Source organism: Odocoileus virginianus, chromosome 30 (genome assembly GCF_023699985.2).
Source record: "Odocoileus virginianus isolate 20LAN1187 ecotype Illinois chromosome 30, Ovbor_1.2, whole genome shotgun sequence".
Taxonomy (NCBI): Eukaryota; Metazoa; Chordata; class Mammalia; order Artiodactyla; family Cervidae; genus Odocoileus; species Odocoileus virginianus.
This window is the reverse complement of record NC_069703.1, coordinates 34,393,787-34,412,694: the sequence shown is the minus strand read 5'-3', so window position 1 is coordinate 34,412,694 and position 18,908 is coordinate 34,393,787. Positions and strand designations below refer to the sequence as shown.

Genomic DNA, 18,908 nt, shown 5'->3' with positions numbered 1-18,908 from the left:
AACCATAGCTTTGACTATGGAGACCTTTTGTCAGCAAAGTGATGCCTCTGCTTTTCAATACACTGTCTGGGTTTTTAAAACTGTCCTTCGAAGGAGCAAGCATCTTTTAATTTCATGGCTGCAGTCACCGTCTGCAGTAATTTTGGAGCCCAAGAAAATAAAATCTGTCACTGCTTCTACTTTTTCCTCTTCTGTCTGCCTTGAAGTTATAGAACTGGATGCCATGATCTTAGTTTTTTTAATGTTGAGTTTCAAGCCAGCTTTTTTACTCTCTTCTTTCACCCTTATTAAGAGGCTTTTTTTTTTTTTTTTAACTTGTGTTGTTTAGTCTCTTAAGTCATGTCTGAGTCTTTGAGACTTCAGGGACTGTAGCCTGTCAGGCTTCTCTGTCCATGGGATTTCTCAGTCAAGAATACTGAAGTGGCCTAAAGATAATTTATAAGGTCCTTTAAGGCAGTCAGTCCCCTGCCTGCCTTCCTATTCATTCACAGTCTGCAACTCTTCCCATGTACTCACAGGATTTCTTCCCTCCCTTCTTCCACAGCAGTTTAAAAAAATAAAATACTGGGTTGTCATTTCCTTCTCTAGATCTTCCTGACCCAAGGATTGAACCTGCATCTCCTGCATTGGCAAGTGGGTTCTTTACTGCCGAGCCACCAGCGAAGTATGAGAGCAGTGTGTGTGTGCGCGCGCGCGCGTGTGTGCGTGCGCACGTGCGTCCGTGTGTGCACGCATGCGTGTGTGCGGGCGTGTGTGTGCGTGTGTGTGCACGTGTGTGTGCGTCCATGTGTGTGTTCGCGCGCGTGTGTGCAGGTGTGTGTGTGTGTGTGTGCTCGTGTGTGTGTGTGTGTGAGAATTAATTTATTTGATGGTGCTGGGCCTTAGTTGCAGCATGTGGGATCTCCCGTCTTCGTTGCTGTTATGTGAGCTCTTTTGTTGTGGTCCGTGGGATCTAGTTCCCTGATCAGAGATTGAAGCTGGGCCTCCTGCACTGGGAGCTCAGAATCTGAGCCACTGGACCACCAGGGAGGTCCAAAACAAGTGTGTTTGTATGTGGAAATGTAGATGGGAATAAGGAAAGAGGTTTCTTTCTTATAAAAATACCACTGAAGGGGTTTTTTACTCTCCATTCTTGAGAATGAGGAAGCCTGTACGCTTGGGGAAAGAAGAAGGGGAGATGGAAAGAACCAAAAGTGAGAGGACAGAGATAAAACACAGGGGAGCCAAGTGGTGGGGAGGGAAGAATAATCCTTGAGTGGGCGTGATCTGAAGGCTGCGGGAGGGAGGGAGGCTCTGTTTCCAGCACCTCTGACCTTAGTGTTTTTCAAAAGCTGAGCATGGGCTCCACCTGGTGGCTGTAGGCTTTAAGTATAATTAATGGGGGAGCTTTGGGGTTGGAGAGAGGCAGCATTTGGCATCTCCTCAAGTCACTCTTGGGCTTCCCTGGTGGCTCAGACGGTAAAGAACCCACCTGCAAAGCGGGAGACCTGGGTTCAATCCCTTGTTTGGGCAGACCTCCTGGAGGAGGGCATGGCAACCCACTCCAGTATTCTTGCCTGGAGAATCCCATGGACAGAGCCTGGCGGGCTGCAGTCCATGGGGTCGCAAGAGTTGGACACGACTGAAGTGACTAAGCATACATTTTGTTCTTGTTCAGTAGCTCAGTCATGTCCAACTCTTGGCAACCCCATGGACTGCAGCATGCCAGGCCTCCTTGTCCATCACTATGTTCTGGAGCTTGTTGAAACTCACATCCATTGAGCCATCCAACTATCTTGTCCTTTGTCGTCCTCTTCTCCTCCTGCCTTCAATCTTTTCTAGCATCAGGGTCTTTTCAAATGAGTCAGTTCTTCGCATAAGGTGGCCAAAGTATTGGAGCTTCTAGCTTCAGCGTCAATCCTTCCAGTGAATATTCAGGGCAGATTTCCTTTAGGATTGACTAGTTGGATCTCCTTGCAGTCCAAGGGACTCAAGAGTCTTTCCAACACCACAGTTCGAAAATATCAATTCTTTGGCGCTCAGCCTTCTTTATGGTCCAACTCTCACATTCATACATGAATATTGGAAAAACCATAGCTTTGACTAGATGGACCTTTGTTGGCAAAGTAATGTCTCTGCTTTTTAATATGCCGTCTAGGTTTGTCATAGCTTTTCTTCCAAGGAGCAGGCGTCTTTTAATTTCATGGCTGCAGTCACCATCTGTGACTGGTGGCTCAGAAGGTAAAAAACGTCTGCCTGCAATGCAGGAGACCTGGGTTCAATCCCAGGGTCAGGAAGATCCCCTGGAGAAGGAAATGGCAACCCACTCCAGTACTCTCACCTGGAAAATTCCATGGATGGAGGAGCCTGGTAGGCTACAGTCCATGGCGTTGCAAAGAGTTGAACATGACTGAGTGACTTCACTTTCAGTCACCATCTGCAGTAATTTTGGAGCCCAAGAAAATAAAGTCTGTCACTGTTTCTGTGCAACTCAGGAGACCCCGGTTCAACTCCTAGGTTGGGAAGATCTGCTAGAGAAGGGATAGGCTACCCACTCTAGTGAATTCTTGAGCTTCTCTTGTAGCTCAGCTGGTAAAGAATCCACCTGCATTGTGGGAGATCTGGGTTCGATCCCTGGGTCGGGAAGATCCCCTGGAGAAGGGAAAGGCTACCCACTCCAGTATTATGGCCTGGAGAATTCCATGGATTGTATAGTCCATGGACTTGCAAAGAGTTGGACACAACTGAGCAACTTTCATTTTCACTGTTTCCACTGTTTCCCCGTCTATTTGCCATGAAGTGATGGGACCGGATGCCATGATCTTAGTTTTTTAAAATGTTGAGTTTTAAGCCAGCTTTTCACTCTCCTCTTTCACTTTCATCAAAAGTCTCTTTAGTTCCTCTTTGCTTTCTGCCAAAAAGTTGGTGTTATCATCATATCTGAGGTTATTAATATTTCTCCTGGCAATCTTGATTCCAGATTGTGCTTCATCCGCCTGGCATTTCGCGTGATGTGCTCTACATATAAGTTAAATCAGCAGGGTGACAATATATAGTCTTGACATATTGTTTTCCCAGTTTTGAAACATTCCATTATTTAGTGTCCAGTTATAACTGTTGCTTATTGGCCTGCATATAGGTTTCTCAGGAGTCAAGTGAGGTGGTCTAGTATTTCTTGTGATCCACACACTCAGAGGCTTTAGTGTAAGGTCAGTGAAGCAGAAGTAGATGTTTTCTGGAATTCTCTTGCTTTTTCTATGATCCAGTGGATGTTGGAAATTTGACCTCTGCCCTTTCTAAATCCAGCTTGGACACCTGGAAGTTCTCTGTTCAAGAGAGAACTGTTGAAGCCTAGCTTGGAGAATTTTGAGCATTACTTTGCTAGCGTGTGAAATGAGTGCAATTGTGTGGTAGTTTGAGCATTCTTTGGCATTGCCTTTCTTTGGAATTGGAATGAAAACTAACCTTTTCCAGTCCTGTTGCCACTGCTGAGTTTTCCAAATTTGTTAGCTTATTGAGTGCAGCACTTTAACAGCATCGTTTTTAAGGATTTGAAATAGTTCAGCTGGAATTGCATCACCTCCACTAGCTTTGTTTGTAGTGATGCTTCCTAAGGCCCACTTGACTTCACACTCCAGGATATCTGGCTTCACACTCCAGGATGTCTGGCTTTAGGTGAGTGATCACAGCATCGTAGTTATCTGGGTCATGAAGATCGTTTTTGTATAGTTCTTCTGTGTATTCTTGCCATCTCTTCTTATTAATATCTTCTGCATCTGATAGGTCCATACCATTTCTGTCCTTTATTGTGCACATCTTTGCATGAAAATTTCCCTTGGTATCTCTAATTTTCTTGAAGAGATCTCTAGTCTTTCCCATTCTATTGTTTTCCTCTGTTTCTTTGCATTGATCACTGAGGAAGGCTTTCTTATCTCTCCTTGCTATTCTTTGGAACTCTGCATTCAGATGGGTGTATCTTTCCTTTTCTCCTTGCCTTTAGCCCTGTTGAAGGAAAAGGCTACCCACTCTAGTATTCTGGCCTGGAGAATTCCGTGGACTTATATAGTCCATGGGTGGTCACAAAGAGTCTGACACAACTAAACAACTTTCACTTCACTTCTTTTCTCAGCTATTTGTAAGGCCTCCTCAGACAACCATTTTGCCTTTCGCGTTTCTTTTTCTTGGGGATGGTTTTGATCACCGCCTCCTGTACGATGTTATGAACCTCTGCTCGTAGTTCTTCAGGCACTCTATCAGATCTAATCTGATTTGTCACTTCCACTGTATAATTGTAAGAGATTTGAAAATCCTGTTTAAGGTTGTGTGAATTTGGTAGATTGTATCTCTGAAGAAATTGATCCGTTTCATGTATAGTTATTGAATTTGTGTATATAGAGTTGTTCATAATATTCCTTTATTATCAGTGAGATCTGTAGTGATGTCCTTCTTTTATTTCTGATATGAGTAATTTGTGTTTTCACTCTCTCTCTTTTTTTAAATTTAGCCTGGCAAGAAGCTGGTGGTTTTTATTGGTATTTTTAGAAAGTCAGCTTTTGGTTTCATTGAATTTTTTTTCTAATGATTTTTAAGTTTTATTGATTTCTACTCTAATTTTTATTATTTTCTTCAGCTTACTTTGGTTTTAATTTGTTCTTCTTTTTCTAATTGTAAGTCTTTATTCTTTTCTAACTTTTGCATTCAGTGCTGTAAACTTGACCCTAAGCATTGCTTTTGCTACACTCCACAACTGTTAATAAAGTTGATTTCATTTTCATTCAGTTCCAATACTTGAAATTTTTAGTGTATTTTGGATTTCCAGCTATCTTTGTGGTATTGATTTCTAGTTTCATTCCATTGTGGTCTGAGAGCAGACACTGTATGATTTGTATTCTTTTAAATTTGTTCGGGTATATTTTATGACCCAGAATATAGTCTGTCTTGGTGAATGTTTCATGTAAACTTGAGAAGAATGTTTATATTCTGTTGTATGAAATAGTCTGTAGATGTCTATTATATCCCATTGATGGTATTGCTGAGTTCAGCTATGTCCTTACACTAATTGTCTGCCTGCTGGATCTGTCCACTTATGATAGACAGGTGTTGAACTCTCCAGCTATAGTAATTTGATTTGTCTCTTTCTTGCAGTTCCATCATTTTTTGCATCAAGTATTTTGATGCACACACACATTAAAGACTGTTAGGTCTTCTTGGAGAATTGACCCTTTATCGTTATGTGATATTCCCTCTTTGTCCTTGATAACATTCCTTGTTCTGAAATCTGCTATCTGATACTAATGTAGCTACTCCAGCTTTCTTTTGATTAGTGTTAGATAGTGTATCTTTCTCCATCTCTTTACTTTTAAACTGTATCTTTATTAAAATTTAAAGTGGGTTTTTGTAGACAGCATGTTTGAGTCTTAATTTTTTGATCCACTCAAATAGTCTGTCTTCTAATCAATGTGTTTAGACTATTGGTATTTAAAATGATTATTTATTTTGTTGGCTTAGTATCTACCATGTTTGTTACTGTTTGCTGTTTCTCTTGTTTTTTGTCTTCTACTTTCTACCTTCTGTGGTTTTAGTTGAACATTTAATATGGTTCCATTTTCTCTCCTTTCTTAGCATATCAATTAAACTTTTAAAACTTTTCTTCTAGTGGTTTCCCTGTTTGAATGTACATTTATAGGTAGTACAAGTACCTTATAATAACAAAGTATTCCTGATTCCTCTCTCCTATCATTGCTGTGACTCACTTACTTACACATACACTGTAACCACTTGAATACAGTATTGCTATTATTATGAACAAATTATCTGTTAGATAAATCAAGAATAGAAGAAATCAAGTTTTATTTTACTCATACTCATTCCTTCTCTAATGCTCTTTTTTTGTTTTTAATGTAGTCTAAGTTTTTGTCATATATCATTGCCTTCTCACTGAAGAACTTCTTTTAACATTTCTTGTAAGGTGGATCTACTGGTAACAGATCCCTCAATTTTTATTTGTCCTAGAAAGTGTTTATTTCATCTTCACCATTAAAGGACAATTTTGTAGGGTACAGAAATCTAGATTGGTAGTGTTTTTCTCTCAACATTTAAAATATTTCATTCTACTCGCTTCTCATGGGCTTGATTTCTGAGAAGTCAGATGTTACTTCTTAACTTTGTTTCTCTATAGGTTAGGTATTTTTTCCTCTGAGTTCTTTCAGGATTTTTTTCCATTTATCTTTCATTTTCTGCAGTGTAAATATGATATGCCTTGGGGTTTTTGTTTTAGTATTTATCCTGCATGGTGTTCTGAGCTTCCTGAATCTGTGGTTTGCTGTCTGACAGTTTTGGGAAATTATGTCATTATTGCTTCAATTTTTCTTCTCTTCCTTTCTTCTTCTGGTATCCCCATTACATTTGTGTTAAACTTCTTGTAGTTATCCCACTTCTTGGATATTCTGTTCCATTTTTTTCCCTGTTTCTTTTTTTTCTCCTCTTTGCTTTTCAGATTTAGAAGTTTCTACTGATATATCTTCAAGTGCAGAGACTCTTTACCAGCTGTGTCTGGTCTACTAATGAGACAGTCAATGACATTCTTCATTCGTTAGTGATTTTGACGTCTAACATTTCCTTTTGATGCTTTACTGTAATTTCCATTTCTTTGCTTCCCTTACCCAGATGTTCTTGGATATTGTCTACTTTTTCCATTAGAGTCTTTAGCATCTTATAGTTTTGAATTTCTAATAATTCCAACAGCTCTGCCATACCTGAGTCTGGTTCTGATTGTTGCTCTGTTTCTTTAAAAACTGTATTTTTTAGTTTTTATTACACTTTGTAATTTTTGTTGAAAGCCAAACATGATGGGTAAAAAGAACTTAGGTGAGTAGGCCTTCAGTGATGTGGTGGTCAGGTGTAGGGCAAGTATTCTTCTGTTCCGTGATTAGGTCTAAGTTTTTAGTGAGCCTCAGGCCCCCGGGCTGTGAATTTCACACGTGCTTCTCATTGTCAGGTCCATAGGCCACCCCTCTCCCTACCCCACCCCTGGGTGATACAGGGTGGCTTGCATTGGGCGTATTCCTTCCTCCATGTAGAAGGTTAGAGGGAGCAGGAGTTAGGTATTTTCCATCCCCCAGGTCGGTTAGGTTTGGATAAGACTCCAGTAGCTGTGACACTGCTTTCATAGTGGTTAATTTTACCCTCCTCCAGCTGGCAGCACGAGGGGATTTTTCTCCCATCTTCACTGTGGGAACCTCGTACAGCTCCTGGAGATACAGCTCACAAAGTGTGGTGCATCTTTCCCCACCTCCCCCCGCAAAAACCTGAGACAAGCTGCCTGTTCTTCTGCCTCTCAAAGTTGTCCATGCTGAGCCTCCAGCATTTTGTCAGTGCAGTTTAGGTTTTCCCACTCTGGTACTAGTTCCCATGGAGGTTTCTACTTATGCATATATGCTCTGGTAAACTGTGATTCTCTGTATCAGCTTATCTGTCTAACTTGGGGGAAGCGGTTTTCTCTGAGGCCTCAGTTCTCTGATGGATCTGAGGAGAGTTGTTGATTTTGTTTCTTCAGCTTTTTATCATCAGGAAGAAGTGATGGTTTTAGAAGCTCCTTACATGCTGGGTCCAAAACTGAAAGTCTGCCCTCCTTCTCTATGCTTTTTACTTCTTTTGTGCTTTAACATTTTTAAAAAATATTTTTTATTTTGGCAAAAAATGCATACAATGTGTCATCTTAACCATTTCTAAATGTAAGCTTTATTAGTGTTATGTATATATTCACATTGTTGTCCAACCAATATCTGGAACATTTTTTATCTTGCAGAACTGAAACTTTATACCCATTGAACAAGTCCCTATTTCCTCTTTCCTTCAGCCTCTGGCAATCACCATTCTATTTCATTTCTATGAATCTGACTATTTCAGTGAAGTGAAAGTGTTAGTTGCTTAGTTGTGTCTGGCTCTTTGCGACCCCATGAACTGTAGCCCACCAGGCTACGCTGTCCACGGAATTCTCCAGGCAAGAATACTGGAGTGGGCTGCCATTCCCTTCTCCAGGGGTTCTTGCTGACCCAGGGGCTGAATCTGGGTCTCCGGCACTGCAGGCGGATCCTCTGCCGTCTGAGCCACCGGGGAAGACTTATTCAGATACCTCATGTCTGCGAGATCACACTGTACTTCCTCTTTTGTGACAGCATTATTTCACCTAGTACAGTGTCCTCAAGGTGCATCCATGTTGCATGTTGTAGCATGTATCAGAATTTTCTTCCCTTTTAAGACTGAATATTGTTTCCTGGCATGTATATACATTTTGTGTATGCATTCATCCACTGGTGCACACTTAGGTTGCTTCCACCTTTTGGCTTTTGTGAAAACCGCTGCTATGATCACAGGTGTGGGGAACTCCCCTGTGGCCCAGTGGTTAGAGCTCTGCACCTCTGTGCTTCTGGTGGGGCCTGGGGCTTGATTTCTGGTTGAGGAATCAAGATCCTGCAAGCTATGTGGCATGGTGCCACCACGAGGGTTGGGGGGAAACCCCCAAAACAGGTGTGCAAATATCTGAGGTCATTCTTTTATTTTTTTGAATATATGCCCAGAAGTGGCATTGCTAGATCACATGGTAATTCTGCTTCTAAGTTTTTGAGGAACCAACATGATTTTTCATACACCATTTTCCCAGCAGCAGTATATAAGGGTTCTAGTTCTTCACATCGGTATACTTTTTGTTTTTTGATAGTAGTCATCTTTGGATATCATCTTTGGAGAAATGTCTGTGCAAATCCTCTGCCCATTTTAAAATCAGGTTCTTTTTTGTTGTTAAGTTTACGAGTTCTTTATATATTCTGCCTATTAATACCTTACCAGATATGTGATTAATATCTGTTCTTAACAGGGTCTGAGATTAGTTGTAATGGCACTGTCCTCTTCCCAAAGAATGTAACATTTTAAGAACACTTGAATTCTGATTTCTCTCTTTATGACTTACATGTTGTTATTGTTTAGTGTTTTAGTTCCACTTTGGTTTTATCCTGTTCCTTCGCCCCAGTCCTCAGTTGATCTTTATTTTAAACAATGAATCATTGCTTGTTCAGGTTAATTTCTTTTCTGTCTTGCCTCTCATGTCTTCTTTAAGTGATCAGTTTCTGTATTTTGAAGTATATCCATAAATCGATCTTTCTGTGATGGTCTGTTAATAATAAACACTTAAGGTTTTATTTTCCTCTTAGTCTCAAAAAGTGTCTCTAATTTTATCTTTTTTTCATAGTTCCTCTGGCTATTTACTTCTCGGTTACAGTTATTTTCTCTTAGAACTTTTAAAAGATATTATTATCATGTCTTATTATCTTCTACTGACACCCACTTAAAAGTTTCTGCTGAGAATCCAGTGCAGTTATTATTTCTTTCTTCACAGAATATTTTCCCTTTTCTTCCCCCAACTTATTGCTTTTAAAAAGATCTTGTGGTATTTTGCTGTATCCTTATGATGTGTAAGTGCAGATTTTATTTTTATCCTCCTTAGGTTGGGAGTTTGCTTCCTGAATATGGAACAATTGGTCATGTGAATGAGGCATTTTTCTGTGTCTTTTTGCTATGCTGCCATTGGTGGCGTTCTTCGTTAGGGTGAAACTAGGCATCAGCCATAAAGAACCAGTGTTTTCCTGCAGGTTTAGTCAGATTTAGTCATTCAGTAAATTTGAATACTTACCATGTTCTAGGCTCAAGAAATATATATGGGAACTCTTACAACTGGGAGCTGAAGTGGAGACTTTAGATTTGCCGCCTAACATGATTTCTGCTTTCTTCTGTAGACTGAGAATGGTCTCCAACTGCCAAAGAAGGTTGTGGATGCCAAGAGAAAGGTAACTGTTTCTCATCCCCTCGAGTGGAATTGGTTGCCTCTGGGAGCCCACATTGGCTGGCAGTAGACATGGCTGAGTTTACAAGCTACAAAGACACTGCTTCCAGCCGCCACCTGCGGTTCAAGTTACAGAGTCTAAGCCGCCGCCTTGATGAGCTGGAGGAAGCCACAAAAAACCTCCAGAAAGCAGAGGATGAGCTCCTGGACCTCCAGGACAAGGTGATTCAGGCAGAAGGCAGCAACTCCAGCATGTTAGCCGAGATTGAAGTGCTGCGCCAGCGAGTGCTGAGGATCGAAGGCAAAGATGAGGAAATCAAGAGAGCAGAGGACCTCTGTCAGCTGATGAAGGAGAAGCTTGAAGAGGAGGAAAACCTCACCCGGGAGCTGAAATCTGAGATTGAGCGGCTTCAGAAACGGATGGCGGAATTGGAGAAGCTAGAGGAGGCCTTCAGCAGGAGTAAGAATGACTGCACCCAGCTCTGTCTGAGCCTGAACGAGGAGAGGAACCTGACGAAGAAGATCTCCTCGGAGCTGGAAATGCTCCGGGTCAAAGTGAAAGAACTGGAGTCTTCCGAGGACCGGCTGGATAAGACCGAGCAGAGTTTAGTGTCCGAGTTAGAGAAGCTGAGGTCGCTCACTCTGAGCTTCGTAAGCGAGAGAAAATACTTGAATGAAAAGGAGAAAGAAAACGAGAAACTGATAAAAGAGCTTACTCAGAAATTAGAGCAGAACAAAAAAATGAACCGGGATTACGCCAGGAATGCTTCTAATCTTCTGGAAAGGAACGACCTGCGGATTGAAGATGGTATCTCTTCCACACTGCCGTCCAAAGAATCAAGAAGGAAGGGCGCTCTGGACTATCTGAAGCAGGCAGAGAATGAAACAAGAAACAAGTCAGAAAACGAAAAGAACCGAAATCAGGAAGACAACAAAGTAAGAGACCTTAACCAAGAGATTGAGAAACTTAAGACACAGATCAAGCATTTTGAATCTTTGGAGGAAGAGCTTAAGAAAATGAAGGCCAAAAATAATGATCTTCAGGATCATTACCTAAGTGAACAAAATAAAAACAAACTCTTAGCCAGCCAGCTGGAGGAGATAAAGCTACAAATCAAGAAACAGAAAGAATTGGAGAACGGGGAGGTGGCAGGGGAAGACGCTTTCCTCTCCAGCAGAGGCAGGCATGAGAGGACTAAGCTGAGAGGCCATGGGAATGAGGCATCAGTGAAGCACACGGCCCGGGAACTGTCCCCTCAGCATAAGCGGGAAAGGCACCGGAACAGGGGGTTGGCTCTCAGCAATGAGAGCCCTCTGAACAACAGGCATGTTTCCTCTCCCAGCGTTACCAGCAGCAGGGCAGCCAAAGCTTCCCACGCAGGGCCAGGGGCAGACAGTGGGGCTCAGGAGACAAGGAGAGCCGAAGATCGATTCACGTCTGGCTCCTCGCAGAGCGAAGGGAAGAAGTCCAGGGAGCAGCCGTCGGTGCTCAGCCGCTACCCGCCAGCCGCTCAGGAGCACAATAAGGTCTGGAAGGGCACTCCCAAGCCAGGTACTGAGAGTGGGTTGAAGGGGAAAGTAGAGAAGGCAACGCGAACGTTTAGTGATAACACCCATGGATCTGTTTCCAATGACGTGCTGGGGAGAGGTGACAAGGCTTCTGACACCTCCACTGAGGCCCCCTTTGGCAAGAGGGGGCATGTGCCTGGCAGTGGAAGTCAAACAACTCAGGCTGCAGATGCTGGCAGCTCTAAAGCCATTGGGGCCCTGGCCACATCTCGACGACCTTCCTCAGAAGGGCTCTCTAAGGGGAAAAAGGCCGCCAGTGGCCTGGAGGCTGACACCAGTTTCCCCAGTTCCAAGACTCCACCTCTATCAAAGTATCCGTATAGCTCCAGGAGCCAAGAGAACATCCTTCAGGGCTTTTCAACCCCAAATAAAGAAGGAGTTGAACAACCTGTGGCAGTTGTGATGGAAGACAGTAGTCAGCATGAGGCCCTGAGGTGTCGAGTCACCAAGTCCAGTGGCAGAGAGAAGCCGGACTCGGACGACGACATGGACGTGGTGTCTCTTGTTACTGCCAAGTTGGTGAACACGACCATCACTCCAGAGCCAGAAGCCCCGCAGCATCCCCACTCGAGAGAAAAGGCCAAATCCCGGGGAGCGGTTAGAGCCTCCCTGTTTGAGAATGATAAAGACGTGGGAACAGAAAATGAGTCTGGGAAAGCTGTCAGAGCCTCCGCCAATGCCATGGAGCTCCCAGAGGCCAACGGCCCCGGGGCAAAAAGCCAGCGGCCCTTCAGCCCCAGAGAGGCCTTGCGGTCTAGAGCCATCATCAAACCTGTCATCATTGATAAGGATGTGAAAAAAATCATGGGAGGATCCGGAACCGAGGCCTCATTGGAAAAACAGAAATCTGCTTCCAGACCAGGGCCAAACAAAGTGACCAGCAGCATAACTATCTACCCCTCGGATAGTGGCAGCCCGCGAGCTGCTCCGGGCGAGGCCCCGCGTGAGAGGCACACGTCCACCGGCAACATCCAGGTCGGGCTGCTGGAGCCCGCCTCAGTGAGCAACCACGTCAGCACCCCCTTTGAGCTCTCCATTCACAAACACGACATCACCCTGCAGTTCAGCGAAGCGGAGAGAACGGGAGATGGGTCCCCGAAGAACAGGCCGGAAACTGTGGTCTCTCGGAGCAGCATTATAATCAAGGCATCGGACCCTGTGGAGAGGAGCAGCCATGCGCCCACAGCAGAGACGATCAGGTGGAAAAGCCATAGTGCGCCTTCAGAAGCGGGCGCTTCGGATGCCAGACACGTCACTGTGCGCAACGCCTGGAAGAGCAGGCGAGACGTGAACTCTTCAGAAGACTCCCCAGGTCGGGTAGGTAAACATGCGGAATCTCCCAACCTCCACACCCAGAGATCGTCCACAGACTGTTCAGACTTTGAACAGCCCGGCTCGTACCTTTCTGAGCAGGGCACTCGAAGGAGCGGAACCTCCGGGGACGCCCCCGAGCTCGCCTGCAGAAGGACCCAGAGCAGCCTCACTGTGTCGGAGGTGTTCACGCGGCGGAGTCGGGCAGGGGACGCCGTCCCATCTGAGGCCTGGAACCACTCGGCAGGCACGGTAGGTCCCGCTTCTCCCCCTTGCCCCCTTCTCCTCCCACCTTCCCCCTTTTCTCCTGCGCTTTCTTCTTGGTTCTCCTCTGCCCTGGCCTGTGTGACTTGGGATGCTGGAGACTTTGGGGTTAGGAAACACTGAGCAAGAACTGAGTGGTTCAGAGGACCGCTGAACATAAGGTGGATTGGGCCGGGAAGAAGAGGGAAGTACCTTGCAGAAGGTATTTGGCAGAGAGCGGCATGAATTTCCAAAACCCTTTTTCCCAATTTGTCTTTTCCGTTTGCCTCCATACATGAAGGGTACAGAAGAGGAGAGATGCGGCCTGTTCTCGCGGTTGGCCGGAGCAGCCAGAGGCGCTCGGCTCCTGGCCCTGCAGAGGAGCATGCGGGCTGCCGGGAGGCGCTGGTGAAACGAGCCCCGCGCCCTCTCTGTAGGCAGAGGCAGGCCGAGGCAGGGAGCGCTTTGGCTACCTCAGTTTAGACTGCAGTGTTTTGCCAGCCGCTGGCACGCAGGGGCTGAGGAGAGCTAGGGCTTACCCTGGGCCTATGGTGATAGGCTTTACGCCTGAGCATCACTCTTTATCCCCCGTGTTTATCTAGCCCGTTATACCGCCAGTCTGAGGGCAGGGCTGGTTGGCTCCATGTGGCCTGTTATTGAACAGACAGATCCAGAATCTCCCCTTACCGTAGGGTCCAAGGCCAGATCAGCATGTGGTGGGACGCCCCCGGAAGTGTCTTTCAGGTGTGAGTCCTGTGATGAAGAAAGACGTCTTTGACCCAAGATAATGTTCCTTTCTTTTAAAAGGCAGGGGGTGACTGTATTGAGTTAAAAAGCCCTGGGAGTCTTTACAGGGTACTCAATACCGGACAACACTTCTCTACAGCGTCCCATTCATTCTCTCCAACAGCCCTGGGGTGTGTGAGGCGGCAATATTATTCCTGTGTTTTAGACACAGAAGCTGAGGGTCAGAGACACAAGGTGCCTCACCCAAGGCCACCCAGGAGAATTACTGGAAGAGCTAAGATCTGAATCCACAATTCTGATCTCTAAACCCAGTGCTCGTTTACCTTGCCAACTGGACCTTCTCGCTCACACTTGCATTCTCTGATCTGCGTTTGCTTGGGTGGGAGGACCAACAAGAACATTCGAAAGGCAGAATTCTGCGAGGAGTGGAGAAAGTTGGATGAAGCTGAAGCTTTGGTTGTCTGAAAAGTGTAGGGTGAAGGGCACGTATGGGATCCAGTAGGAAAGGCCTGTGAGCCTTTGGTAGTTTGTGGGCGGGAAGTCGGATAAGTGCTAGCCGTCTTCCTTCTCACACCTCCCTGCCTGTCCACTGAGCACATGGCTCTGACCCCGAGAGGCAGGCAGCCTGCATCTGCAGCCCTCCAGGACTGTTGGCCCCTGTTGGGGGCCCCACCTCAGTGCCCCTGCTTCTGGCGCGGTCCATCTTGGGGTTCTCCTTCAGCTGTGAGCCTCCAGTCTACCTTGGGAGCCCTGAGCAGCTCAGAACTGGCCACGGGAGCTTGTCTGCCGGCCTCCCCTTGCCAGCTCTGCCGCGGGCTCCCTGTACCCCATCTCCCCCTGCTGGGAAGGACCACGGGGCTGGGCGTGCAGGCATCTCGTTCCTCACTTGGGTTGTCCTGCGCGGCTGATTTTTGTCCTGTTGGCACAGGAGGAAGGGGACGACTGCACCCTCAGCGTCTACAGACGACTGCACAACTCCCTCGAGAGGTCTGAACTGTCCGTGAAGCAGGGGCCGCTGGAGCCCGGGCGCACGCGGGCTGAGGAGCGGTTGCGGCCCACCAGGCCCTGTGCCGAGGACAACTGAGCCGGCCGGGCGACGCCTGCCATCTCCTCTGCCCCTGCTTCTCAGCTCATCCACCTTTGCGCCCTGTGAAGGAGCCAGGCCAGACCCCAGGCCTTGGCTGGGAGACTGTGCCGGAGAGCCAGGCTGTGGCCTGTTGCTCGCCAGTTGGCCAGAGGGGATCAGAAACTACATGCTGGACATGGTCACCCGGGCCCAGCCTTCCTTGATGCATGAGTTTCCTCTCCTTGTCCCCATGCCCCGGGTAGGATGGGCCAGTCCGGCCCCCAAATGAGGAAAGATCTAGAGAACCCCTTGGATCCCCGCCACACAACAGCAGCCAAATCTCCCAGCTCCTGGGTGGGTTGTCATTGGGCAACCCCTTCTTTGTGGTTAACGTTCTGATTCCTTAGTATCCTCACCGCATCCAGCTCACTCCTCGTTTGCCCAAGGGGCCTGCGTACCCACCAGCCATCAGCTCCATCTAGGGGGTCTCTGTTTCTTCCCCAGTGGAGTTCCTCAGACTTTTACAGCGAGAGAGATCTGTGTTGCCTCTAAGCGTTTATGGAACCACCCTTTAGGTTGACGTTTCTCTGACTTGTCCCCCTGGCTGACCATTGTTTTCCGGGGGCAGAGCACACGGGTACCCTACCTACAGGAATGGCATCATCCCTCCCCGCCAACCCCGGCTCTCTGCTCACCTTCCAAAGGCACCTGGAAGCGCACGAGCCTCACGCGTCTCCTTCCCTGGCCACCAACCGTGCTGCTGGCCCTGGCCTGCTCCTCTCCTGTGGCTGGAGACCTCAGGCTGACTGTGTTATCTCCTCCTCTGGAATATTCCCAGACTCCACTGGGCCAGACCCAGCATCCTCTACCTTCTAGGAAGTGCCAGCATGGGGGAAAGTGGACAGGAAGAAGCAATTTCCCTTTAGTCACTCCATAAAGCAATAGCTCCATGAAAAAGGCGTGGATTCTGTTCATCCTCCTGATCCCTGTGGAGGAGGTATTGCACTTTACCAAGTTGATGCATTCCTACCAGAAGCGGGCCCATGAGTTCTGCAAACCAACGATCGTTGTGATGACTTCATTGGAGGAAAGGTAATACGTGCCCATCAAGAGCCCCAGGTTTATACAATTCAGAATGCAGCAAACCTTTCAGGAAGCCACATAAATAAAAATTGATTAGTTTCCTTATACCAGTCCTGTGGGGAAGAACCATATATTCTTCACACTGCTTTTTCTATAGCATTCTCTCAGTTCAAAGGGATCCCTTTTCAAAGGCTGCCTTTATGAAGCCAACACTGTTCCTTCATGACAACAGATGGCATTGGAGTAGAGGTTGAGAAAGCTGAATTTTCTTCATGGCTTTACACTTCCCTCCTGTGTGACCTTGGGGAAATCATTGTCCTCTTGGGGCCTCAGTTTCCTTATCTATAAAATTAGTTCTTTAAAATGGTCTCTGAGGGCCCTAAAGCTGGCATTTAACTTTTGTTTCCACCCTGTAGGGGGGTAATTCTCACTGTTGGAAGGTATTAACCAAATGGGTTTACATGTGTCCTTCCACTGCCTTTGTTTTTCTGGGCCTTATTCTTTCCAGTTTCCTGTGTTTTAATGTCGAGAGGATGAGCTCAGAGAAGTTATCATGGCCCTGCTTTTCCAGTCTGTGAAACGGAAGGGCTGGATTAGATGGTCTCTGTGGCCCTTCTCAACACCAACCTTGCCCAGAGCCGCACAGCAGGCCATGTGCTTTCCATCCAGTGCTTCTCGCATCTTCTCTGCCTCCACTCAGGGTGGGAACCAGCATTCGCCCCTCCCTTGTCGGCGTCAGGTTTGGCGAACCTGGAGGGGGCTTGGGGAGCACCTCCCTGACTTTCACGGACAGGCGTGTTTTGCTCATACTCCCATTTCCCGGAGTTTTGCCAATCTGAGGGTTGTAATGTGGTTTGCCTTTTCTCCTCATCGCTGCCTCAGATGCTCAAGATGCTGTTTTCAGAATCTCTTCCTGCTGCTTTTCCTGGCTCAAGGCTGCAACCCCTCACTTGTAGCCTCCCTGCCATTCTTCACTGGTCAGCAACCCTTTGAGTCCACAGGAAACCGGACCTGAGCGGCCGTCAGCTGAGGTCTGTGGCTCTGCGGGTGGGACCGGCATGCCTGCAGAGGTTGGCCAGTCAGTCTTCTCTCTGGGCGCCTGGAGCCCTGGATTCCGGCGCTGTGTGCAGCTCCTGGTGCCAAAGGCTGGGTCTCTCCCCAGCTCAGCGGCACCGGCGTCTGCCCCCGCCCAGAATGCTCTGTGGGAGAGGGCAGCTGTGGGGCCCTCTTGCTGGGGCTGCTGACTTAAACTCTGAGTGCAATAGGGTTTGATTGTACAGTTATTTCAGGATAAATATTGTTTCCTTATTCTGCACACTTTCTAGAGCCCGCTGTAAAATAGATTTTATTTTTAAACGTCCTCACCATTGCAGAAAATACTATTTGTAATAGCAAGTGAAGGCTAGAGGCGCAGTTCCTCTGGGCTTCAAATGGCTGGCAAGACTGGCTCTCAAATTCCAAAGTTGGAAGGCCCGTTTCCAAAAAGCAATCTAGGCGTGACTGTCCAGCCCCGGACCTCTCCATCAGAGGTCCTGGAGGAAACTTCCAAGTGGGAGACCTAATAGTTGAATAATTGTCTTATCAAGCCAAATATTCCCACTGTCGCAGCCAACACACCCACTTTTTACGACCAGTCTCTTCCACAGCCTGGCTCTGACTCGGACTTTTCCTGGCAGGTGTGTAGTTGTGGGAGGGCTTCTAGGAGGGTCGGGGAATCTGGCACTCCAAGAGCTGCTCGACTGGAGGAAGGGCTGCTGGAGGCAGAGCTGGCTACACGCAAGGAGCTGGTCTCCGCCACCTGCTGCTGCCTGACTCACCACTCGTGACACTCGGAACAGTCAGAGAAAGGAAGGATGGGGATGGTGGGCAAGGAAACCGTAGCTGTCGTGCTCTTGTGAGGCGAGGAAACAGTTACAGGGTGGCGGACGGGCTCTGCAGTGGGCCAAGGACTCCAACCTCAGCCACAGGCGAGCTTGCACATAACTCCTCACCCTCTCGTGGGGGTGGGGGCGTCTGTCCTGATCTTGGACTTGTCATCTCGGGGCAGTTTTACTTCTTTACATTCAGTGGGGTAGTGCCAAGTGCTCCCACTCCCCAGGAAAGGACTGGTGACCCCGTCTCCGGGTCCCCAGCTGCCTTTGTTGGTGTGGGCTTATTGTTACTCTGACAAGACTGCTTTGGAAGAGCTGCTTTTAGGGATTCCCTTTTAAATACCCCAGGTTGGGAACAGGGTTCTCACAGCCAAGATCATAGGAAAGGGGCCCTATTTTCCTGCTGCTTCACAGCTCAGAACATGTACTGAATGGAATGTATTTTTAAGAGAATAAAGTCTATTTTTTCCTTTTTTTTTTTTTTTTGTATTTTAAAGATTGGGAGGGCTAGGGAAGTAGCCCTCAAATAAACTGTTATTACCTAATAGGCCCCCTGGCTGGGGACACATCAGTGTGTTGGTCTCCACCTACTCGCTCAGGCGGGCCCTCTGGCCGCTCCCGTGCCCCTTGGAGGCTGGGTGCAGCAGCTTCTCTTACATTCCTGCTCCAAGCACGGGACCAAGGAGGCCAGACCCTGTCGCTGGAAACCAGGGCGAAGCCGTGAGCAGTGACTCAGGGCTCCTGGGGTGCATGTGTGGAGTTGAAGCTGCCTGTCTGCATGTATCCTCTGGCTCTAATGCGGTCTGTTGGCTCCGCAGCACAGTGTAACCAATAAAGCTCCCTAGTTTCCACGCGCTGTGTGAGTGTGGCTCAGTGCTGCCATCCTCCTCGATGTCATCTCCGTGTACAACTGTCGCTGTGCATTGGTGCAGCTAGTATATTTCACTGTGTTTTACTGAAGATACTCAGCCAATTACAGCTGCCGTTAAGGACTGGAAACACAGCTGAGGCCATGGATGTCTCCTCAGACTCACGTAAGTGGAGTTAGAATCACAAGGCAGTTATTTTATTGCTGCATTTTACTTTTAGGCTTATCTGTCATCAGATACACACAAAACAATTATCTGTATCTCCCAGGCTGCCTGTATCATTAAATAACACAAACTCTTTAAAGAACACATATCACGACGTTAGACACCTA

The 18,908-nt window shown here is 46.9% G+C and overlaps 1 protein-coding gene across 12 annotated transcripts in view; it reads left to right on the top strand.

The window, feature by feature from the left end:
- LUZP1 (leucine zipper protein 1) overlaps positions 1 to 18,558 on the top strand; it is a 97,975-nt gene extending 79,417 nt beyond the window's left edge. For 11 of the 12 annotated variants that reach the window (XM_070458898.1, XM_070458896.1, XM_070458897.1 and 8 more), the window contains 2 exons: positions 9,771 to 12,949; positions 14,616 to 18,558. In XM_070458898.1, coding sequence (XP_070314999.1) covers positions 9,890 to 12,949; positions 14,616 to 14,771 — 3,216 coding nt within the window. In that variant the 5' untranslated portion in view covers positions 9,771 to 9,889 and the 3' untranslated portion in view covers positions 14,772 to 18,558. The remainder of the gene's footprint in view (positions 1 to 9,770; positions 12,950 to 14,615) is intronic. The other variant, XM_020874555.2, reaches the window with a different exon arrangement.
- Positions 18,559 to 18,908: the final 350 nt, after the last annotated feature.